This window comes from Lipophrys pholis (assembly GCF_963383615.2).
Source record: "Lipophrys pholis genome assembly, chromosome: 19".
Taxonomy (NCBI): domain Eukaryota; kingdom Metazoa; phylum Chordata; class Actinopteri; order Blenniiformes; family Blenniidae; genus Lipophrys; species Lipophrys pholis.
The window spans coordinates 17854892-17880946 of record NC_137647.1 but is presented as its reverse complement, the minus strand read 5'-3'; the positions used below and the strand labels follow the sequence as shown (position 1 = coordinate 17880946).

The 26055-nt window shown below is 42.7% G+C and overlaps 1 protein-coding gene across 1 annotated transcript; it reads right to left on the bottom strand.

Moving 5' to 3' along the window:
- Nucleotides 1-1352: 1352 nt before the first annotated feature.
- On the bottom strand, nt 1353-21734 carry cntnap1 (contactin associated protein 1). The gene is made up of 24 exons (XM_080487692.1): nt 20888-21734; nt 16172-16273; nt 13721-13914; nt 13279-13432; nt 12407-12610; nt 12029-12213; nt 11790-11939; nt 11362-11623; nt 11097-11246; nt 10833-11007; nt 10110-10216; nt 9867-9989; nt 9379-9582; nt 9134-9290; nt 8925-9052; nt 8667-8840; nt 8356-8574; nt 8017-8256; nt 7704-7943; nt 7495-7622; nt 6388-6481; nt 6033-6263; nt 5906-5950; nt 1353-3567 (listed from the first exon to the last, which is right to left on the bottom strand). Exons 1-24 carry the CDS (start codon nt 20940-20942, stop codon nt 3368-3370), a joined length of 3921 nt encoding a protein of 1306 aa, XP_080343818.1. The 5' UTR covers nt 20943-21734; the 3' UTR covers nt 1353-3367.
- Nucleotides 21735-26055: the final 4321 nt, after the last annotated feature.

Here is a 26055-nt window from a genome sequence, read left to right as displayed (position 1 = left end):
CCTCCGACGGTCCAGTTTTGACCCCTGAGTCACATGTTTGTCACCTCTGGTTCGATGTCAAATGCAGAAGAGTCTGCAGCTCTGTTATTAGTCACAAGAAACACATTACTCAACACAGTACCAATGTACTGCCTGCACCCATCTTCAATAACACGCGGACATCTTCCTTCAAGCGTCTTTTATTGGGATGACAGTTTGGCTTTGCCTTGAATTTACACAGTAATGGTCATTTACAGTGAACTTATTACAAAAACAAACTTGAGCATACAGAAAACAACAAAAACAACTTTCTAAATTTCAACGTGATTGAAAACAACACAGCTGCAATCTTCATGTCTAGTACTTGTTCCAGAGGGATTTACTTAGATGGTGCAGATAAGTCTAACCTGGTCTAACCTGCCTGCTCCTCTCTGGAGCTGCTTCACCTGGTTTCACACACTGACAGGGCGTCTGCTCATGTATTAAGGCCTTGGTAGGTATTGAAATCTCTAAGAACGCAATCAGAACAGAATCACATGCAGGCTATTAATCCTTTATAGAGCGTCATTTAACTTCATTTTGCTTTTGAGTATATTCATTTCTGTAATTGAAAATCAGTTAATATTCCTCTCCGGGGAGCATTAGTCAGTAAGTGTTACATGTTAAAGGTTAAGCAGATACCCTGTCTGAGATAAGGACATGGCTCCCTCTAGTGGCCGTTTCGTTGAATCCAATTTAGCCACAGCCCTGCCTCCATTTTTTTAAAGATCACTCCAGAAATAACTGAGCACAGACATTCTGCACTACTGGTGGAGGAGCCACACTGAATCAAACACCAAGCCTTGTTCCTGTCTCACCCTGCTCACTCTTGGTGCACTACATTAAGTGAGAGTTGGCATGAGTGCACATAAACATCCTCAGGTTGCACGTTGGTGGGGGAAAAACTGTAAATGCACGAACATGGAAGCATCCAGTCCATCACACAAACGCACGCTCCAGGGACCACACATGAATGAACCAGTACAGTTGCAATAATGGTGACACTGCTAGGCTGAATGTTTATAGTGAATACAGTGAGGTGTATACATTCATATAAAACATAAGTCGACTTTTTTTTTCCACAATAGGCATGTCTGTTGTGCCTGACATGAGAGTCTGCGTGATGATTGTCCATGTAATAGAAACGTAAATCTTTGCATCGCTCACAAACAACCAGCTCCAATCCGTTTGCTCACTTTTCACTGTCATTCACCCTGTCACAGCACATTCTGAAAAATATAGCCTGTGTATGCCACTTTTCTTGTTTTGTTTTGTTTTTTTAGGCCAAATCTGTACAGGTTCTTTGTACATCCTTTTTTTTTTTTTTTCACTGTACAAGATCGCACAGCCCTGCCCATCTGTAATGGAAGCAAACCAACAACGTTGAGTTTTTGGAGGTGTAACAGTGCTACAGAGAACAAGTACTGTACTTTCTTTATCCTGAGCATTACCAAAAGGAAAAGCCACCATGAATAAGTTTCATTGCTAAGCAGTCTACAGTGAGAACGTCACTGTAGCGTCAGTTCATACATTACAGAGTCAAAGGATTTACATTCAACGCTCCAATTCAGCTGTTTTTGAGTAAAAAAAAATAAATTAGATAAAAAAAGTCGCCTAACACATTAGTCATATATTCACGTATACACTCAGTACATCCTATTTGATATTCTGCATCTGCAAACTAAACCAAGACATTAATAACATCATTGGTGGTGGAAAGCTCTTATTATTATTATTGCATGTTACTGCAAAGTGCGCTCATGCTCTACATGTGCATAGCTATCATGGTGCAAGTGTATTCCTTTTTTTTTTTCTTTTTTTTTGTTGCTTTTAGATTTTTTTTTTTCCACATAGACATCGGTGCTCCAGTGATGAGGTGAGCTGTAGTGAGGGATGAGAGCCCTAAGCTTTGGTTGCACCACACAGCAAATGAAATTTCACCTCACCAAGGAGGGAAAATTTCATCCAACTATCGGTGGGATTTTTTTTTATGTTCATATATTTTTTGTTTTTCAACTTTCCACTGGAAGCAGCTAAACAAGCGGCAGCAGCAGAAATGATGTGGTCCGCCACTGTCCTACAGCAATATGCAAACATATTCAAGCAGAGTTGGAAGTAAAAGATTCACGCTCCTGTGGTCCACTGTACATAAGATATTGTGTGTGTGTGTGTGTTTAGATGTTCGCTTCTCCACATTACCATGGCTGTTCCCTGAATGTTGTTCTTTATTGAAGGTGGATTCCTTTTCTCTTTAGACGTGTCTGCCAAGTCAGGCACCCTGTAGCACCAAGCTATTGACAGCTCGATCCCAATAAGTAACTACACATAAAACAGAAGGAATAAGTACTTGGATATTTCAGTCTTTCCGTCCCTTTCGAGCTTCATGACCTTTCTTCAGTTTTCTGCCCTGCACCTACAGTCGGCTAAGCTCTCACACCCGGAGGTACGTCACATTTGCATTTCCAAAGCCCGATAGTTAAAAATCTAGAGATCTGAGCACAATGCGATTGGAAAAGCTGCTATCTACTGACACTATAGGCCAAATCTGAACCACGTACGTGTGTCATTCTGTATAGGTAATGCACAGTTATAGGCTGCAATACAACAAAGCAGATATACCTCTTACAGTCTTTATATGAGTCAACCTCTCATAGCTCCATGCTTGTGAAACAGTCTCTGTACGCTCGGCGAACATTAATTCTGTCCTCTTAGATTTTGTGTCTTTGTGGCACTGGTTGACGTCACCAGCTGTTAGACGTGCACACTGTTCAAACCCGCGGACAGATCACAAGCAACGATGACAAAAATGGCTCCGCGAGAGATTGTCATTAAAAGGTACATTTTAGATGGCAATAAATCTATACAATAGGTTATTGATAGCCTTCATCGGTCTCAAAAATGGCTCAGAAAATAAATCAGTCAGAATAAGGCTGAATGTTTAAAATCGATGGTGCCAATTTAACTTTCTGCAAAATCTTCTTTCCTACAGGGTCGAATCTAAACCCTATCTGAGTGTACTTACTTCAGCTCAAGCTTACTCAGATGAGGCACTTCAGTATTTCACCCTGCAATACAGCGTGAGACTTGTTGGCTGCTCGTGCAACATGGGGCTTGATTTTCAACTTTAAACCCATCAAAACTAGAATTCACCAAAAATACATACTGTGTAGAGCACCGGGCATCATATCCCACTCACCTGGGGAACAGGACACAAAGCAAAATGTAAAGAAAAAAAAACAAAAAGAAAAGAATTCAAAACTTAATACAGGTATCTGTGGTTTTTGTTAGTGCTATTTCCCATTCCAACCCCCAGTCAAAGCCCACCCATTGTCCCAGAGGTCCGGGGATGCTAGTCGCTCCTGAACTCCTCTTCGATTTCTGGAAGGTTCTTTTTTTCTCTCCTCAGCGTCTCCGTCAGTGGCCGCGAGCTGCTGGGCGACTCCAGGTTTTTGGGTTCATTGGTGTGATAACTGCCCTTCTGCTGGTAAGCGTAGACGTAGATGCTGTACAGGCCCCCGAACAGCAGCAGCAGCGCCAGGATGACAATAACTGGAGGATAAAAATAGACACAGACTCTGAGGGAAAAGATGCCCCGTGAAATACTGATGAGGAGGAGGCGGCAGGGCTGAGTTTCCAGTGGTAAAACAGCAATCGGACAAACTGAGTCTTTGGGTTAATTAAGGCCACTGCAAGATTATCGCCTTCACATCACCGACAATCATAGAAATATGGTTTGAAGTTGTACATAGAGTTAACTAGCGGGCCGGGCGATGCAAATTTTTTCTTATCTTACCACCGATCATTTAGCAAGAAATAAGGATAAAAAAAAACAAACGAGGGACATTCAAAATTGTTATTTATTTTATCAAAATGCTATTTTCTTGATGGCTAGACAGATGTAATTAAGTCTTAATGTAATGATGTTGAATAATAACATACAATTCAAGCTGCAGTGAAGAATCAGAATACTTGGTGTGGCAGTTGCAGTCTATATATAAGAAAGCACCCACAAGACTGTCACTTTTAAAGTAAAAACTTGATGTTATGTTTGGTCTGATAGCATAATGATAATAATTATGCTGTTGATTGCACATCTGCAACATGTGGCGCAATGTGAACCCTTGCTGCTCGTTGTCTCACTGTCTCAGATTTTGTCCTGTCTAATTGATCAATTTAAGCGAAGAGAGAAGGAAGTAGGAATCAGAGCGGGAAACGATAACAAGATGAACTCTTGAATGTCCTGAAGGATGAATTCAAGTGAAATGACATTTTGAAAACAACCTAGTCAGCTAGTGTATGTTTTCACTTCATGAATATTGAATGTAGACTCTGAGTTGGCTTTCAGGACATAAGACAGATTTGACCTTTGACGGTCCGGCTACTTTTGTAATTTGAGAAGATTATCTAATATATGCAGCTGTGCCAGAACGGAAATGAGCAGAGGAGGAGGTCAAAACATCAGAAGACTGCAGCGCTTCCTCAAGCCGCTGCTTTCTGAAATAGCAGCATTTCATGCAAGGCTTCAGCTGAATGTTGTATGACTGTAAAGTGGAAATGCTTGGATGAGTTATAGAATTAATTAAAATCCAAACCGGGACTGTTGTTGTTCATTTTAAAAGCCAGTGATGACATATTCCATTAACAGCTGTTAGTCCTTTTCTTCCTGAATGTTGGTGGCCTTGCAGCTCAATGTTTCCACGTCAGAGTGTTTCCACCTGCGCTGCCTTCACATGCAGGCCAGGAGAAGTGGAGGCTTGAAACGGCCTCTAGGTGTGTGTTTGTTTGTCAGTCAAGGCCGTTCACTGTGTGATGAAGGGATGAAAACCCACAACAGACGCGTGCTGGAAAAGCGCAGGCTCATATCTTCACTCAAAGGGTTTTCACAAGACGGGAACAATATGTGACATCGAAGGACGCACTATTGTTTGGATGCCGGAATTGAGCCCTAATCTTTAATGGCGTGCTGATGTCCTGCATTAGCATAATAACTCCGATAATAAATGATCTATTAATCCTAAGCATCTATCAATGATGACGAGTAATCCGGGCCCGTGCAGGCTAAATATAGCTGATCCGGTGAAGGTCTCAGACAGGGATGGAGCGGGGCGTCTCTGTGCCGCAGTATAATCCCAGTCTCCAGCCTCTCCTGCTCATCAGGGGGACCTGCTCTAATTTTCCCATCATCTGTAATGCTGCGCTGCAGGCCGCTGATCTGCTCTCATCACTCAACATGTCCACTTCTTATAAGGTTATAATGTGGATGACATAGGTTAAGTAACGGTTATGATTTCAGCGGGAGAAAAGTCTTTTTGTGAAAGAAAAGTCCTTCACATTCAGTCCACAATATTCCCCATTCAACAATAAACTACTTACTAGAACACATCTTAACGTATTCGGGTATTTAAGCGATTCCGCATCATCGCAAAATGCCTGCATTTCACAGTTCACAGTATTTCTTGCATTCGCAACTAGATTAAAGAAATAATCTGTCGAAATCTGAATGGAAACAATTCTGTTTGGCATGAAATAAAAATATACGAAGAGTCAGATTTTGTTTGTTTATTTCCCAGATTTGGGCTCTTTGGTTTTCTCCCATATGTATTCTAATCATGTCTCCAGTCGGGTGCTTGAGTAAACACTCAGAAGCTTTCGCTGGAATCTGAAGGCTCGGCTCTAATTTAGGATTAGAGGATTTTAGGAAAAAAAAGAAGAAAGAGTTTCAAAAGGCTGATTTGTGTCATCTGGGACGGGGCGGAAAGAAGTGAATAAAATAGAAATGAGAGGGAGGAGTGGCGCCTCAGAATAACCTGAGGAAACGGCTAAATGTTCTATGACTGTTTGTTCTGATGGAGTCAGTCAGTTACACACGACCAGAGACGGATCTTACCTGTTATCCAGAACAGACCGAGGTCATCGTGGATATAAATATATTCTGGAACAAACAGACACACAGTTTAGCGGATCAACACTTTAGATAATATTTCCTCTGTGTTTTTTTGGGGAGCTATACGGACCTATGCTCGTGAACCAGGGATCCACCTCCCATGGAACGTAACCCAGCACAGGAGGGAAGGCACCACAGTTGGACTCAGAGACATAACCTTGTGTCGTAACCGGAGGGTCTGTTTCATTCGGGCGGAAAAAGGCCTTCAGAGGGGCATACACGTTGTATCGCACCCCAGATATGCAGCCAATGAAGCCTGGAGCGTTATGCTTCTGGATCTCATAATCGATGTCGCCAACCTCTGAAGGAGAAGATAATTAAACACGATTTAAGGCTTCGAGTGAGTCACCCAGCTATAATCCTGCCAGCAGAGGAAGAATATATTGTAACTTCTTACTGACAGCAGTAGTAAATAAGACTTTTACCCATCACGCGCCCCAGGAACATGGACTTAGGAGAGTCGAATCTTGCATCTTCCACCAAAGTGATTTTTTCCACGATAGGCTCCATATAATCCACCTATGTGCAGGCAATAAGAGAGTTGTATTACCTCATCTTTTACATTAAATACACTTGTGAATGAAACGCCTGTGAATCGTCAGGAACAGAAATTTTCAACGTGTTGGAAAATAAATTCACAGAGTTTGAACTCCTGCCCTTTAACGCTTATGCAGCACATTCTTTGTCTCACCACACTCCCTAATACTTTCCATATTATATAATGTAATTTAATAGTTGTTGGAATCTATCAGCAATAAAAATCCATAAGTTACCTCATGTTGGTTACATGCTTTAAAAAAAATATATCTGTTATGTCTTTCTACAGTGTCACAACTGTGCTACACTCATGAAAGCTTATTTTATCATGTTCAATTGTCTGTATTTCACTTCCAATGAATATTTCACAAGTGTATTTGTATTTGAAAAAAAAAGAATCATTAGTTTTGCAATCCAAATTTAATTTTATCATGAAAAAAATTTTAAACTAATTAAAAACTTCAGGCCCATGTCTTCAAAACCTTCTTCTTGAAATGACGATTTGCATGAAAGTACTTTCAAATAAATGATTTTGCTTTCAAATTCTACTATTAGTAATAAGAGAGAAGCACTCAACAGATCTTAATAATTTTACATTTTGTGAGGCTCAGTTCAACACATTTATGCCACTTTTACGTCTGCATTGTAAATGTTGAGCCATAATCAGGAATAATATGGAGAGCAGCCAGTCTGGCTCTCTCAGTAAAAGTGATCAAATGTGTGATTGTGGAGGTAATGGCACACCTGCTTGTGATTTCCTTTGCAGCAGAGTCGCTGTTTTTATTTATTACACTGAGCTGAGATGAGCAGTTTGCAGGTTGTTTCTACTGATTAGAGTGGTATCTAACCAGAAATCTATTCCTGGAAGGTAGATTTGCGTCTCTGGCTGATCCACTTGCTTTCCTTCACTTTTGTGAGTTTTGTCATTCGAGCACCTCAAACTGATGCAAAGCTGGAGATCTGATAAAAAAGGTGGAGGCAGTGGGGTTAAAAACCTGTGTTTTGATGGTTCTGTTGTGTCTGGTTATGTTCACATAGTGAGGGTATCCGTCTGCCAGGTTTCGGTTGGTCAGCTGGTACTTGTGTGTTATGAGTCCCAGTTTATACCTCAGATCAACGCTACCTGCAGGAGGAGATGCAACAAAACGCATCAAAAGCAGAAGCTGCTTTGGTGTCAAGAATGTTAATCCTGAGATTCACCTACCGTCATACTTGAGGAGGATAGCAATGTAGTCCTGAACAAAGGAGCTGATGTACAGCAACACAGCGGGCTTGTGAACCGTACTGAAACTGAACTCTATCTCTTCGGCCGTGTCGTTGTAGCCGAGGCTGAAGTTGTCGTAGTGTGGATCTATCCAGTTGGCCCACGCTGCTTCATCCGATATGGGTTTCTTACGTATGTTATACTTCAGCCACGATCCGATCTCAAAGTAGGCGCCAATATCTTACAGAGGAGTCTTGGGATTAGACACTGGACACCGGGGCTGTAGAGGGATGTATATTGACCGTGAACTCACCTTTGTGGCAGTAGAAACCGTCAAAGGCTGTGTTGTTGCAGTCGCAGGTATAGGAAGCGTAGCCCTCGATACACTGGCCACTGTTTCGACACGGTATGGTGGCATTGAGACACTGTCCAGTACAGTTCCTCCTGATGCCCTGCTCTTCATTTACTTTCCCTTGTAAATCAAGAGGAACTCCATTTATCCGTAACCCTCGCAGGCAGCCCAGGAAGGGTCTGAGGGTGCGGTTTGCCGCACCTATGACAAAGAAAGCCTTCGTCAGTGGTTATACTTAAAGTTAGGTTATTAAATCAGGATCTATTTCAAAAATTTGAGCTCACGTTAAGCAAAACCTACCAACGAGCAGAGGGTGTGTGAAGTCCATGGTGATGAAGGTCTGACCCGGCAGCCGCTTGACGGTCCAGGGCTGATAATCTACCTTGATGCGTGCAACCTTCACGTTGAGCTCAGCCTGGACAAAGTGCCACTCGTTGTCATTGAGAAGCACGGGAGACTTCAAGGTCACGTTGAGGATGCCATCGCCAACCATAAACACCAAGGCAAGATTGTGGGTGGCTGAACAGAAAAAAGAGACAGAATATTTTCATTTCACCTCCAGTTTAGGAAAACTCGAGTCAAACTACAGCCAACAGGTAAAGTCCGCTCACTGTTGAGCTCCACTCGAATGAAGTTTTTGAGGTGGTCGTCTGAGTTCTCCAGGAAGACGCAGTGTTCTCGGTAGGTTTTGAAGTGGAAGGAGATGTCAATTGTGTTTCCAGGCCGCAGGGTGGGAAAGGTAATGTAGGTGGGCTTTGTGAAGGCGATGGTGTTCCAGATGTTCCCTGTGAAAAAAAAAAAACGGATTTAGGCAGCGAGATCTACGTGTGAGCGTACGTGTTATCACAACCCATCATTTTTAAGCTCACTGTCGCCATGGCAGCGGAGTGGCCCAACTGTAAACTGTGCCTCGGAGCCAGTTCTGTTGGTGTCTCCAACCACCACCCTCCTCACGGGCAGGTGGTCTCTGAAATCCAAGTAGCCCTTATCTGAATACCTGAAAGCCACAAAAGACGTTTTAGAGCACTGAAATCCTCACGAAAACCAAGTTAACCTCCTTAACGTGGCCTCCGCTCACCATTGTCTGTAGTCAGCATCACAGTTGCATTGGAACTTGGGGTCAACGCAGGTTTGGTTGATGGCACACCCACATGTCTTGACTTCCCTGAATGTTCCACCCCAGTAATAGTGACTCTCGTTGTTGCGACCAATCCAGTAACCGAAAGGCCTTTCACCTATTTTAGAACAGAGATTATGCCATATTTTGTCATCGAAGCCTCTCTCAATGACTAGAAGGAACTACTGGCACGAAACCCTACTTACCGGGCTTGTTGAGGAGACGAGACTTATAGCAGGAGTAATCAATCCATTGCTCACAGTACAAGGAGGCATTGGCCAGAGCGGTGACTTCATCCCACGAGGCGTTCCAGTAGTTGACGTTTCCGATGTACGGCCGGTCTATTGAACTTCCACTCACCTTGGTTCCATCCGCTCGATCATGCATTATTACTGTCCATGCTTTGTACGCTGTAAAGAGGTATGGCAGATATGGGTCACTGTCCGGAGAGGGAAGAAAATAGGAAAAAAAACAAGCAAATGCAAATCTACTAAATGTCTGATTAAAAAAAAAATAATAATAACATTTCTACACAGTGCTATATAAACCATTTTATTTCCCTTGAAATATCACTGCAAACTTTGTCATAACTGAAGTAGAATAGCTTGACACAATGTCTTCAAGCAGCACACAGATGGTTTGTCAAATATTGCTGGTAAAGAGTGTATTTTGTTATGGACCAGTGGATACTCACACTTCATTTTGCAGTACACTTCAAATGGTTTCAGCGGTCCACTCAGATCAGGATCGATGGTGTAGTTCCCAGACCAATACTTGCCGCTGAGTCTGTAGGCCTCACACGATTCTTTATAAACCGCTGCTCGAGGAGAGGGACGAGCCATTTGTTATCATGAGGAATAAATACAATATTGGCCAGGTGCAATTAGGTGTAACATAAGAATTATTACAGTGATAACATTTTTCGACAGGCACTTACACATATGGCAGACTTCTCCTTTATAGCCTGTATTCTCACACAGGCAGATGAAGTCGTCCCATGACTGGATGCATCTGCCTTCATGTTCACATGGATTTGGAGTACATCTGTATATAAAAGGCATGTCTATTAGCATGTCTAAAGGCGTGTTTATTTTCACATTCGGTGATTCATTAGGAGAATATGAGGTACAGTATGGCCAATGACTGATTCACTCATTGAATTCACCTAAAGATACATCAACTGGTTGGAGGAAGATGCTCTATAATGTGTACGTCAACACATCTTAAAACTAAAACATATATAAAGTATTGATGAGAAACAACAAAACAGCTGAAAAACACTAAAAACATGGAGACGGCCGATAGCTCATATAAAAGCAAGGTAACACACCACAAAGTTACCGCAAACAATGTGGACATGGGATAAGGTATTCATGAGTCATTGTGGCACATCAATGATTTTCTTTTCAATTTATGAAATACAAAGTTCTTCTCCTTCAGGACTTCAGTGAAATAGTAACCATTCATCCAACAGATTTGGCTAATATCAAAATTAATAGTAGTAAGCTCTCAATGGCTTGAAAATAGTGATTAGTGAATCAAGTGGTGGAGTTACTTGTGTGGCTGTGACTTTCTAAATGATCATTCACAAAGCCAGTCCTTTTAGAATAAAGTGGAATCGGCCAGATGTGGCCAGCGGTGCATGTACAGGATGTCCTACCTGTCAGTGATCCCACAGGTCCCTAACAACAGCTCAGCATAACGGCCCCACTGTCGCTGCAGAATGATGTCAATATCAAGCTGCTCATTGTCGATGAAGATGTGTTGCATGCAGCCATGGAAGCGATTCAGCTTCGTCTCACACTTCCGTATCGTGTTGTTGGTTTTTGGACAACCTGAGTGTGAGAAAATAAAGGTTTAGAGTGACAAATGTGATTTTTCTTTTCATTGTTATCATTTTCGTCAATTGAATTCATCGCCACACCTCCAAAGAAGTAGCGGTCTCCTGTCCGGATAGTGAAAGGGTTGGTGATCTTTAGTGGAGAAGCTTCCTCCTCATCAATAGTGAGAGTCATCAGATTGTCTCTGGCTGCTAAATCCACCGTGTGCCAGTAACCATCGTTCAGCCTGTATCCTAAAATCACAAAGTTGAGAGTTGTTCGCTGGCTTGAGGCTTTCAAGTCAAAATTTTGCAATCCGACACAGTCAATTCTAAAAATAGAAATGACTTTTATGTTCCGTTTTCCCACCTGCAGCAAACTGGAGTTTCTTCTTGCCAGGCTGGAATATGGTGACGTTGATCTGACCCTCACTCAGACCCAGTTCAAGGGCGCCCAGGTCGTCGGCGAAGCGCGTGAACATCAGCAGGCCGGTGTAGTCCCAGGAGCGAAACTTGAACTTCACAAACATGCGTGGCCTCCTGAAGAAGCCCGGCACCTGCAGGTAGTTGTTCGGCCCGGCAAACGTCATCGGTTTGAGGAGAATGTCTCGGCAGGCAAAATGCATCTTTTTCTAGGCGGAACGAGAGAGAGAAGACTCGATTCATCACAGAGGAAGAGTTTCCTGTGATCGCGATTGCACAAATTAAGAAGAGATGAAACTGCCAATACCGGAGTTAATTACAAGGAATAGACATCCGTTTTAATGAGGCACTTGTGTTTTCACTGGGAAGACTCACCTTCCTCGGTATGCGGATGTCACTTTCTTCCCTCTTCGCCTTGTCGATCACATTGATGTCATTGATGAAGACATTTTCCAGGCAGCCTCGGAAGTTTGGCGTGGTCGGAAGGTGGGGCACGTTTTGCTCTATTACGCCCCCTACATAGATCTGAGTGACAAACAACCAGACTTAAAGTTATCCTTTTAAAGACGATCATGGCCCCTCACCAGTCAGCACGTGTTCAGACGCCGAGGTACCTGAGAATCCAGATCCAGGTGAGTGAATTCCCCGTTAGAGATGGCCGTCACTGTCTGACTGTCCACTGTGAAGTTCACCTGTCGCCCATAGCGTTTAATGGTGACATAGTGCCAGTGGAGATTATCCAGGAGGCTCCCAGCAGTCAAAGTAGTTCGACCATTAACTTTGTGTACATTGCTGCTTCCTGAACAAAAACAAAGAAATATAACGCATCATTTATTAAGTGAAGAATTGCCCGACTTTAGACAGACAGCTCCACTTCATTTAACAGGATCATTTTTCTTCTAGATTGATGTTGCTGTCACTTTCATCATTTACTTTACCTGCTACAACAAAATCACCTCAATAAATGTTCAGGATGTGATCTCAGACCGTACCGAGGCTGATGTGCAGGTAGAGACGGCCTCGCTTCAGCTCCAGGGTGAAGAGGTCTCCCTGAATCCCCTCGCTGTGTAGCAGCAGGCCGTCCTGCTCCAGGGTTTTGAAGTTTATCGCAATGTGATCGCTCAGCGTGCGGGACCTTTTCCCGGGGTACGTGTACGCCACTGAGTCATCGCCATTGTACTGCAGCACGTAGGAATCTGAAACGAGGTGAAAAAGATCTCGAGCTGATGAGACGTTTTCAATCTTCTCCAGCAAAGAACAAGAGACACTTCACTGCATCCACTGCAGACGTGTACAATGTGGAATGGAAGACCTCATTTTTACTTCATTTTTTATGGTATCATAGATCACCATGTAGCCAAACTTAATCCCCTTTAATTATAATTCTTATGATGGGTTTTATCCGATTTGTTGTGGTAAATCAAGAGTCTGTCTAAGACGTAGAGACAAGAGTGGAGGTGAAAGCCTGAACTCTAACAACGCTAAATCTCTGTATTTTCTGTTAACTAATAGAAACAAACAACGTTCTGTGTTACAATTAACCCAAACGATGGGGTCACTTGTAACATTTCACTTCTTGTGTGAGAAGCGAAAACACTTCCACCATTCAATATCAGACATGTGTAACTAGTTTGTAGAAGATTTTTTTTTTAAAGCCTTGAGATATTGACAGAAATATTCCAACTGTTCCTGGTTTCCAATGTGAATCAAGCGATGCTGGAAATAATAATCCCACAGGAACATATTTGGCATTAAGAACCAGTGGCTTATTGTCAAAGAGGATTAGGCACTGGGATTGTAGATTGTCCCTGGATGTGACTGATAATCAGTGAATTGCCGTGTGGCGCCCGTCGGTCGTTCTTACCGTAAGAACAGCCAAACAGCTCCAGCCTCACCCCGATCTTCCCCCCATTCTCTGTGTTCCACTCCAGAGGCAGCAGACGGATGTGTTTAGCAGTAAAGGCGTAATGGAAGACATTCCTTTTCACCTGATAATAATTCCAGTTCCCAGGCATGGTCTGTAAACAGAAGAGGCAGGGCGAGGACGGTGGGGGAAGTTATTAAGTCGCTGCGATGGTGTTAGCGCCTTATTAAGCGAGTGGAGATGAACTGATGATGAGATCAGGTTTGTCAGCGCCGAGAGAGATAATATGCTGCGCTGTCTTTGTTTTGGGCTCCGACAACAACAAATATGATACATTCCACTGTGGATCCGGAATCGGCAATAAAGATTACGATAGACTAGTTAATCCCCGTTAAGGCCCGTCATCCCTCTCCCCCCGCCGTCGCAGCCCACTGACACCTACTGAGTTGCCTCCATTCATGATGTATGGCGTCCAGGAGTCGGGGCGGTCTCCGTACAGCAGCGTGTACCGCGTCACCCAGTCGTAGGAGTTGAAGGTCCCCTGGGTGGCGATTGCCCTCAGTCGGTACTTCCTGCCCAGGTCCACCTGCAGCCATGGTTGTCTGTCCCTGGGGGAAGGCGACCAGCCACTGCTGCCTGAGAGGGGGAAAGGAGGAGGGTTGATATGGAATGAATAGATACAGTTTTCCTCATAATCAGTCGTACCCCTGTGAATTTTTGTGATGGACTGAATGGATTTTGTCAAGTTTGTGACCAACAAAAGTAACACCAATACACAATTAAAGACAATTCTTCATTTCAGGGGTATTTCATTCTCCTGGTACTTCCAGTTAAGGCCAAGCTGGAGCTTCTCAGCAGATTCCTTCATGTTTTCATGAAGGATCCTGAAGCAATCCTCCTTTCCCATGGTTCCTCGGACCTTGATGAGGCTTCCTGCACCACTGAAAGACACACAGTGTTCTCCGGCTTCTATGCTTCTCCTTTCTTTCTCCTGAAGTATTCATCTTCCCATCCTCCATCTTCATCTCATCAGACCACAGGTCAGTTGACTAAAAACTGAGATCTTGTTTCATTTTTTTATTTTTTACTGACCAGCAGTGTCTTCCAGGACCCGCGTCGTGGACAGTGATATCTTTGTCCCTGCCTTCTCAAGCATTTTAATTATGGCCTTGGTTTTGGCCTGGAGGTTGTTGCTCAACTCTCATCAGAGTTTCCTGGCAAGTTTAAAGGATATTTTGCACTTTTTGACATGTGCACTGAGGTTTTTTATCAGTGTTGAACGTCTTGTGCTTGTTGCTTGTTGCTTGTTGTTCATCATACTGCTTCAAAATGACCTTGTAACCCTTTGCTCCACAGTGGGCTCTTACAAGACGTTAACTTGGGTCCTCACTGAACTCCATGTTCTTGGCCGGAAAGTCAGAGTGATCAGAACACTTTTCCTCAATTCCTAAACTCCTGGAACGATGCTGAATAGGACTGATTTCATTGCAACATCGTGAAATCACAATTGGACAAAGATTAGCACATTTACAGGAAGTGAAAACAATGGGCATGATCAGAAAAGCACATTTGTGTAAATATTTTGTCAAGAGTATGAATAACTCTGTACGGAAGGTTTGGCCATATTATTATTATGTAAATGAAGTTCGGCCGACTGTAGTAACAAGTACACAGAAAACACCAACATAATAGCTTTTACAAATAACAAATCTAAAAATGTATGTTATTTTACATGTGGTATGACTGATATTGAGTATGACTGTAGCTTACTGAGGACTAAAGCCACAAAAATGAAATATGTTCTCCTCAAAAGTGAATTTTTTATCAGGAATTTTAATATTAATGAAACTTGGTTGAGCAATTTCTGACGGACTGGAGAAGGAATTACTCAAAATACACAGAATTGTTCACACTTTAGCAGCTCAAACTTAAGGACCTCTTTGTAAACATACATTGAATTAGCCATAACATTATAACCATTGAGACATTAACTTCACTAAACTTCTGATGGTGATTCTTCAAGTCATGTCAGTCCATCTTTCATTGCTCTACTTTTGATAAATATTAACCACTGCAGGGCAGTTTTATAGATGCTCCCACTCATTCATCCACTATCATTTGTCGCTGTCCAACCCTCTTAAATCCTTACATTTCGTCACTTTTACAACCTCTTAACTCAACGCCCCCGAGAACGAAATGTTCTCCTGTTGCCAAAGATATTGTGTCCACCAACCAGGAGCCCAAGTAAGGAATGCTGGCCAACAGCTGCAACCAGAAACAACACAGATTATAGAATCCTTTAATAAATAGCAGCAGATATAGGTGATTGTTCATCAGGGTGAAAGCGATGAGTCACCATCTGTAACAAGGTGTGTTGCAGTGCAAATCGTAGGAAATTTTCTAATATTTAGTGATTTGAAATGTCCATTTATTTTGTACATCCATGTACAATTAATAAATGTGACAGCAGTATTTTTAGGATTCTCAGGTATCCAAATACTGGTTTTTATTTGAGTGTGATTTACTGTGTCTCTTTTTCAGGGCAACTGAGCAACTTATATCAGGATTTATGTTTTCTTTATGAAATATGAGCCTACTAACTATGGTTGAAGCCAAAATTATATAAAATAAACAATAATTTTAAAAGATGCAAGCGCTTTTACCCATTTTTTGCTAAAATTAAAAAGGAAAATCTTCATGTGAAAAATATTATGATATTATAATATTGATAGTTGATATTAGAACCATTCAAACCCCGGGATAGAATATTTTTTGTATGTGTACACTGATATCACCCAGCGGTACAAAAGAAAGAAGCTAATCAATACTTCATCACATGCTTTGTATCTAAGCTGCGTTCAGATTGAGTAAAGTCTGAGAGCAAAAAACTTACCATACAGTTTGGCAAAATTGGCAGAGTACAGGAAGTTATATCTGGAGGAGGCCAGGAAGGAGGAGGCGTAGAGCCCGGAGATGAGCGGATCCACACATTCTTCTGCAGTGACAACACAGAGGGCACAAGGGCGAGGAGTTATTAATAAGAACTTCTCATAAGGCGACATTCAGATTTCACAGTTCTGGGTGACAAAGGACGGCGCAGTCTGTCGGGCAGGCAGGGCCCGATAAGACAACGCTGTTTGGAGTTTAATTAGAGGTTTACTGCACACTTTGCACAACAGAACAACACATTTACCCGAATCTGTTTCATTCAATTCCAAGCAAAGCAAAAACACATTTTGGATTATTGCAAGCACCCGTACAAAGATAGCAGTCTGTCTGTTAATAGCCTCCTTTTGAGCAGGTGGAGCAGAACTTATATGTGTAACTAACATCTTAAGCATCTAACAGCGTGTCGGTCTCATTTCTTCACGGGTGTGTGGAGCAAGCTTGTTGAGGTAGTATTTAGCACTTGTGGCCTTCTTGTATGTAGTTTCCATGTTCTCCCTGTAAATCTGTGGGGATTGTCAGGGTATACTCCGATTTCCTCCCACAGTCCAATAAAAAAGCATTTGAGGTTAATCTGTGACTTTAAATTGCCTGCAGATGTAAACATAATGGACTGTTTCTCTGTCTTTGCAGTATGATGAACTGGTGACCTGTCCAGGGTGAATCCTGCCCGCCTCCATGATCAACAGGATGAAGCAGTGAAAAAGACAGATGAATAGCTGGTGCACACTATCTGTGACATTAATGGTAATAAACAGCATGCATGAAGCTTCATGTTTCACAATTGCATGCAAATGTATGTGAGGCTGTGGCGTTGTCACGGTGAATTTGTTATTCCGCGTGTGGCTATGAGACTGATAGGGTTGCGACCCATCTGCTCGGGCTCTCTCCCCACAATCAGGCTGTTAAAAGTGACCATAATTTAGCCTAATCTCACCTCTGTCGTGACTGTGAAGGAATGCTTGTTGCTTTCACCTCAGGCAGCCAGAGGTCTCATTTTAAGTATGACCTTTAATATCCACACGGGTGATTTAATATAGATAAAATATAACCACATATGTGGATTTAATTCTTGAAAGAGATAGCGGGCACATTAAAAAAAGAAATGGGTGTTTCAATCTGCAACTATGAAATAAAAGCGAGCAGCTCAAGTCTGTTGTTTGCCTTTCATCAGTATAATCCTCTGAAAAACATTGGGGGCTGTTCATTGGTAAGCAGGAGTTTGGCAGAGTAATTCCTGTCCCTACAATCACAGAGGTCATGGAGCACAAGAGAAGGAGCAGTAAACAATAGCTACAGTCGGGAGATGTTGTTGGGAGGATTAGCGTGCAGACTGCAGATGACGCACGCAGAGCCTCAAATTCTAAATAACTTCCCCGAGTCTCAGAGCAGAAATATGAATGAGGGATTTCTCATTCACTGCCTTACCCTGCATTAAATGAAGCGTGAAACATACCAGTAATGAGCATGAAGGCAACAATTTCTGCCTCTTCTGGATGAGTTAAAGTTCATAAAGAGATTTATCTGTATACATTGGTATAAGCTGTCATGGGCTCTGTCACCTGTCCATCAAGGACATGCTGTGCATCCAGGTGGAGGAAACATGCTGAGCAAGTGAAATGTGACCTTGACTTCCTGCCTCAGCCTCCACAGTGACTTTCCCTAAATCTCAGCGATGCAGCAGATGATCGATACCAGATATCTGCTGCATCATTCCTTTACTGGTGAAGCAGCTCACGACATCCATTGTTGAAGGGTCCATTCACACACAAAATACATTTAGAAGAAGTGTGGTGCGCTTCCACAAGCAAAGCTTAGTTGCTGCTAATAGCTTACACATTGATTTGCTTTAATTCCCCAGTTACAACTAAAGGGAAGGGTAGTTTGGCTTTAAAATTGAAGAACGGCCTCGTCCCAGACTGTGGCAGGTTAATCCAGGCCACTCAGCTCCTCCATACCTCCATATGAGAAGCTTGTCACGCACTCTGCACCCCCACCTTTTCACTGTCTCTCCTCCCTCTCTCCACCCTGACTCCTCTCTCTTCACCTCCATCCAAAACTCTCAAAATGCTCCCCTCGCTGAATCCCATTACCTCATACCCTGGCTTATCACCATTTCTCCATTTTTTTTAGCGGCTCTCTGCTCGGCTCAGTGCTTCCCTCTCCCCCAGTGGGCGTTGTCATGTTGCTGCAGTTGAAGTGCACCTGAAGCCGGCGCGGAGCAGCCAGTCACCGGGTTTTCGCCCTTTTTCCCCTCTCCTCTCGCACCCCCCTCCCTTCTCTGCACCACAAAGAGAAGGCTCTCTCTCTGTTCATCATTAAGGGGCTGTGGCGAGCTGCGTGGCGATGCACTGCTCTGGCAGCACTCCTGCTGAATCATCAGTCTGCTGTAAGTGTAGGCTGGCCTGTCTGGCTTGACACATCATTGCTGCCGGCTGCATACAGTATGCATGGAAGCACACCTCCTCCTGGCTGTCACCGGCCTGCAAAGCGTGGCTGAGGTGTAGACGTCAGCTGAATTAAAGCATCTTCCAAGATCTCATCCACAAAAATACAGGAAGAGGATGTAAGGGAGTAAAAACACGGCATGTTCTCATATAAGAGTTTTACTAAATAATTCATACCACAGGAGGCATCGCTGCGGGTGGTGTCTGCTGCTGCCAGGGATAAAAACTACAAACCAGCGAGAAACTGAATACTTTTGGGCTTAACTTTATCCTCATTTTGCTCCCTATAATAATCAAGCATCTGCTCTTAAAGACAAATTCCCCTCAAGGTCAGTCCCAAAGTATAAACTCCCCATTTATGCAGATATACATATATACGTATATATATATATGTATGTATATATCACACACCCCTGATTTCAAAACACAAAATCACTATAGAGGATATGCCTCAACCACACCCCAGGATGGGCGGCAGTGGCCTGGGGCATGAGGCTTGATTTACATCTCAGCTCCACTGTACAATCCCTGCCACTGGAGATATACTGCAGGCCAGTTGGAAAGCATCATATGGACATTTACAAGCCGTACACTCAGGCCTCCACTTGTGGGCGAGAAATCTGAGACCAAACTCAGCTCACATACATCCTCATACACGGCTGTCTTTTCCCAGTGTAATCGCAAAACTAGTGGAGTCTTACACAAATGTGAGATGGACCTTCAAGGATCCAAAGTAATTTTATTGTTGTATTAACGCATGAGTAAATTACAAAGTGATGTTCGATTCAAGCAGAAGAGTAATGATACAAGTATAAAATATGAACTCAGACCTTGAGGCTATAACAATAAAAAGATAAAGAAAGCAAGAGTTTATATTGAAAACTGGCAATAACAGGCTTACACTGCTTGGAGAAATCCAGATAATTGTAACTATCCATCTTCTATACGATCAGTGTCTAATTTAGCCTGTAGGGTTGGATATCATCCCGATCAACAGCCTGCAGACGTCACCAGACCGTCACAGAGCGACGCATGTTGTTTAAGTTGGTGAGAGAAGAGCCGTGCATACCCAGGAAGAACATGCAATCTCTATGCAGAAAGGACCCCCAGCCCGGGGAATGAAAACCTCTTATGTGCAGCCCTCATAAGGATTCACTATTTTAAAAAAATCAATCACACCAAATTGTAAAGCCTTTAAATTCAATTAAAGGTTTTCATATGCAATGTTAACAGGCAGTGATTCACTGTGATTCCCAAATCCCAAATTTGACAGTCAGTCCATAATGTCACGTGGCAACCCCTCCCTCCTGCCGAAACTAACGAGTCATGCAATGGCACCGTATAGATAAAAATAACAAGAAGATCCCCCAAGGTATTTCTGCTGACATCACGAATAAATCTCATTAGTATTCTCATACAATCTCCTGGATAAATGTTGCACCTTTTCTCGCCCCCAAAGCAAATGCCACCTCTCTCCAAAACTGAATACACCACAAGATGATCAGTGATTTTTTTTTTTTTTTTTTTTTTTACAGTGATTATTCAAGGCTTTCTGGGCAGGTGATGGGTACACAAGGCTTCCCAAAAAAAAGTACTGCAGTGGGCTGGTCCCGGTCAGGAGCACCGCTGCGCTCTCAGCCGTCACCATGCACAAAATATCCAGCTCATTTTCATGCACGAGAGCGCACATTCACACTTATCCTACAATATGATGTTTTTTCTCTGTGAGAAAGACAATCGTGATCGAGAAGTAGATGAGGGGCTGCAGGGCTGCAGAAACTTGCGTGCTGGCTGAGAGGAAAGCACTGCAATGCAGACAGTGCAGCGCGGAGCGGAGCGGACCGGCGTGCGCGCCTCCTGCAGGACCGCCGCACTTTGCTTTTTTTTAATGCGTTATTGCGCAAAACCAATGCTCGGAGAATTTGCAACATCTGGAAACAATTCATGTAAAAAAAATGAATAAGCTCAGTATCAACACTATATCCGCCTCTGGCGCAACGTGTTCTGCGGCTGCTGCCCTTCAAACATCCCAACCTCAGGCTACATTTTGCCCTCCGATGGTATTTTACACTTATTAAGACCTGCAACTTTTATTGAAAATGATCCGACAACAAACAATCCACAGGCTATAAACATCTTGGACAATTCTTTTTGTTTTAAATTAGACTAGAAACAAACGACAAGAGCATGAAGAGTGGCTGTTTCACGGGACTTACGTGATGAGCAATGTTGCAAACCCAAAAACAAGAGGCTCAGTATTTTGCAAATCATCCTTCACTTAGGACGCGTTTCTCCGCCACAGGCTATGTCAATTAAGGTCGTAGGTTGGTCTGCAGCATCCTCTCACCCCCCTTTAAGCCCAACTTTAACTCGCGCAGCTCCAACTCCTCTCCCCGGGATCTCGGGCAGCCTCTACCGGGACGGGGACGCGCATCGGTTGCTGGCGCCGATGCTGCGCTTCGCCGAGAGCGCGCACTTCTTCCTTTTATATCCTTTTAAATTGTTTTATTTATATGAGCATCGTGCGAGACCGTGGCCCCTGCATTTGTCATATTTGTAAATGTGAAGAACCCTGCTCGATGGGTGGGACGTCCCTTCCTGTTGGATTTTCAGATTGTCCCAGGTCGGAGCCAATGGCACAAAAAAAAACAAAAAAAAACTTTTCTCTGCAGAATGATAGTATCTTCTCAAATAAATCCACCAAAAATGTGGTTGCTCTTCAAATCCCTAAATCAGTATCCTGGAGCCAGTTAACAGCATTTAGCTTTCCATCAGGGCAGTGGACATGAAAGCAGGAGAGATTTATTCCTCTTTCCTTTGGCCCACGCTGGTCCCATCTTCATCTGGCATTGCTCTCGTGCACGACTGGCCCCTGCTTGAGTCGGTGGGTGTTTAGGAAGTCTTTCTCCCCAGGAACTCAGATCAGAACTTATCCCACAATCAGGATGGAGACATCCTCTAGAAGAAGTAAAAAAATAAAGAAAGAAAGAAATGGCAATCACATTAAACCTGCAGGCTGCTCAGCTCTACTGGCGCTGACTGGATCAAGTTCATAGTCAATGTGCCCTGAGCAGAACAGGTTACAGGATGAGATGCCAGCTGTGCCTGAACTCAGAATCATCCCTGCGTGTGCGTGCGCGCACATACATACACACACACACACACACACACACACACACACACACACACACACACACACACACACACACACACACTGAGATGTGATGGCACACCTTCTGGGGATGTTGCAATGGATTCTTGCTTTAAACAATTACCCTAATGTTAACCTAACCCTGAGTTTAAAGCAACATTTTTAGTCCCCACAGTGAGAGATATACACACTCACACACACACACACACACACGCATACACATACACACACACACAAACACACACACACACACACACACACACACACACACACACACACACACACACACACACACACACACACACACACACACACACACACACACACACACGCACACACACACACACAATGGAGTGGGGGCAGGGTGACACTGAGGCAGAGAGGGATTAATGGGGGAATGGGTGGCACACTGACCACAAAATAAAAAGGCTTTGGGATTAAGAAGTGGGTTTATGGGACGGCAGTGTGTCGGTGATGATGTGAGATTGAATGCCCCGGCCAGCGTAGGATTTATCCTGTTTTCAATCAAATCAGATTGTCAGTTTGTAAGCTCCCGTAACACCGTAAGAGTGTAGGAATATATCATCAGAAGGAATAAATGGGAGAAAATGGCCTGTGGAAGGTGAAGTGGGACACGAAGTCAGCAGGGGAAAGTGTCTGCACACGTGACCCCATACAGCAGGCATTCTGGGAGAATTCATTTAACTGACAAGTGGCAGATACTGAAATGATGAGGAGGCGTGAGCCAGCTCAGTCACAGTGGAAATCTTTACTATCCCCAGGAGATCATTATTACAGACAATGTTACACCAGTGGTAAGCACTCACTCCTCAATGCATAAATATCAACGGTTCAGAGCCAGCCTCGTGAGCCTTTCTGTGTGAACATGAGTGTGTGTGTCTCTTTGTTTGCCCTGTGACCTTTACAACTTGTAAAGACAACACTGTCTTCCCACTCCGTACAGCTATACCTTCTCCCTCTCTTTCACACATCTGCACATTTGTTTATGAGAGGCTTGTCTTTGGACTGCTTTGCCATCTGTTTCTATTACGGCCTTTTACATTTGACCCCATGGTAACCATGGAGACCGGTTCAGGGAAGACCTAATGCGATTTAACTGGTGTTAAACCTCTCATATGGATAAAACAAATCAGGAGTGATAATGTGATTGACAAATAAACAATATGCTTTGAGCTTTCAGTGATGCTCATCAAGATGCTGCTCTTTGTTCACATTCATTGGTAATATGCATAGTCATATCATGGGATACTGTTATTTGGATCAAGCGCATGTTAAACTGTGATAAGAAGCAGAAATAGTAATAAACTTTACCTGCACAGTTATTTACACAGTGTACAGATTCATGGACGGAATTGTAGAGTTTTTCACAGTGAGTTGGCACTCTGGCTTCTTGCCACAGTCCAAAGACATTTTTATTTGGTTAAGTGAAAACTCTAAACTGAAGTTTATATCTGTGTATAATTGTCCCTGTGTGTTTGCCCTGTGGTGGACTGGTCACCTATCTGCGCTGCCTTTCACATGATGTCAGTAGGGGTGGGCTCCAACTTCCTGTGACGTTTCTATTCTGCGTAAACCATGTAGATACTTGGGAACTCTACTGGGGGGGGGTGGGATAGAAACGCTCACTACTCGCCACTAGATGTCAGATAAAGCCCAGTTTTGTCTCTGTCTCTTACAGATCCTGGGTATGATTTGACAAGTAAGCTTTTGTCCAAGTCTTGTTCATGATTTAATTTACTGGCCTTGTTGAAGACACCAGGCTGCTAAAAATATCAGTTTGTCATTGAAGAAAAATAAGGATTTATTTGTGCGAAAGTAAAGAAATTAAAGTGAGCGATATGAATGTAGTTAAAGGCAAACATGTATGGATTTCTTTCACTTATGTCACTATTAGACAAATATTATATTATGGTAAAATATAATTGACTGTCTCAATCAACAGAATGAAATAGTCGTCCACTCGTAAGTTAAAGTGATTTGAATTTTAATCTAAGGCGGATGTTAAAAACTAACTTTTCTCACTAATTCAGACAATTGAGACATTAAAGATACCATGTGAAGTAAAGTTTTAATGTGAACGACACACAAAGGCTCTGCCTTTTCCCTTTCAGAGGGTGTAATTCAGCAGTAACCAGTAAAAAAAAAGCAATATTTCATAAAGACAAATATTTAGCAAGCAATATTGTAATGTGCTGTTACATCTGTTTTTTGCTTTGTTTTACAGAAGTGTTAGTCTGCCTCACCTTACTGCACAATATCCTGTTTAAACACTATGATGCAGCTTAAATATGTGCTTAACAGTGCATTGAGTTTGCATAATGAAGGAAAAACGTCATGATCAGGAGCAATCACACAAAAGAAAATGCGAAACTTTGCCAAATAACCATGAAAGGATAGTGACAAATGTTACCATCTTTGAAGTTATAGTGGTTATACAGTATGTCATGTTTGCAGACGGGTAAGCACAGACACAAAGCATGTTGATGTAGGGCACTACACCCAATCTCTGCCTTGGAGGGCCACAATCCTGCATGCTTTATATGTCTCCCAGCTTCAACACACCTAATTCTAATGAATGTGTCTCCATCAAACTCTCCAGAAAGCCAGATCGTTGCTGTCCAACAACAGTAGGAAACCGAAAGTAACATTTCAGATATCCTCTGACTTAAAAATACAAATATGTTTTCTGAGTCTTTGTCCCCTCTAATAATAAACTCTTATCTGTGGATGGAGAACTGCTGGGTAAGAGGAGAAAACACTTGAGGCTGTATCACAAGGTTTGAGAAACACTAATGAATGTTTTCTACCTATTTCAGGGGAAGAATTGAATCCGGAAAATCCAGGAAAATAATCTGAAACGGGTGAAGCTAATCATTGGTTACAGTACAATTATGTTTTTGTCCCAGATGTTTTCAAAGAGTGGATCCATGTGCAATAAAAAGCTCCTTTGTGCTAGTTTTATTAAATAATCTAGAGGTTTCTTATTATGAATCCTTTTTACTAATAATTTGTAACTCTCATAACTGTGTCTCTTATGGGGTTTTGCACTTTGTCTTCACCACAATTACAAGTATGTTAAATTAAGTTTGAAAAAGAAAATTGGGATTTAATCAATTAAATTCAGTTTAAATTTAAACCTTTTTCTTTAAATAATTACCTCTTCTGTTTAGGCTGCCTGAAGTTTTTCCTGTTACTCAAGTTACAATCCAAAAAATGCATTTGAGGTAAATTGATGATTTAAGTGTGAATATGATTGAGTGTTTCTCTGTGTTTGGACTGTTGATGGACTGTTGACCCGTCCAGTCTTTTCACTCATCGTTAGATGGGACCAGAACCGCCATGAGACTGGATTGATGTAGGAGATGTATGGGTTTAGATTGTCAGCATTACTGATACACGGTCATGATATATGCACGTGAAGACAGCTACACAAAGAAAACAGCACCACCACCTGCATAAAGTTAAAAGATCAACAATAGATATGACCTGCACACAACCACACACACACACACACACACACACACACACACACACACACACACACACACACACACACACACACACACGTATACATTGAAGTACACAGACGTAAAGCCCCATCCAGTGACACGCACACAAACACCAGGCAGTATTTTCCTCACGCAGCAAACAAGCCACAGCTATTTAGTCTGTCTGGGAGCTTGTTTGCCCACCATCTTTCATCTTTTGTTGCTCTGCCCTGGCCTTTGTTTGAAGAGAGCTGCCGCCCGTTTCAGCTGGAAGGATGATGACTGAGCGGGGCGGACGGGCGTTATGCTATGGAACAAAATATGACAATGATCACAGCGTATAAACAGCTACTTGTTTTTCTTGTTTCAGTTCAAAAGTAATGTCCAAATGGTTGTTTTGGACTAAAATGAGTATTGGAAAATACCCCAGTAATTGCAAAATAGCGGGGCTAATTTTTAAGGTCTGCTTTTCTCACAAGCTCAAGCGTGTGCACACGCACACACTCCGAGATACTTGTGTCCTCCCACTCACTGGCTCACCTCCTTGGAATGGAGCTCCTGTAAGGTACCTTTGGCAGAGACGTTGCAGGACAGCTTGTCCCCTCAATGTTGGACTTTTAACCTGCAGGTAATGTGGAGGTAATGAGTATCTGATGACCACCTAATAGAAAGGAAGGCTTTTTTTTTTTTTTTTTTACAACATGGGAAGAATTTAATACTAAAA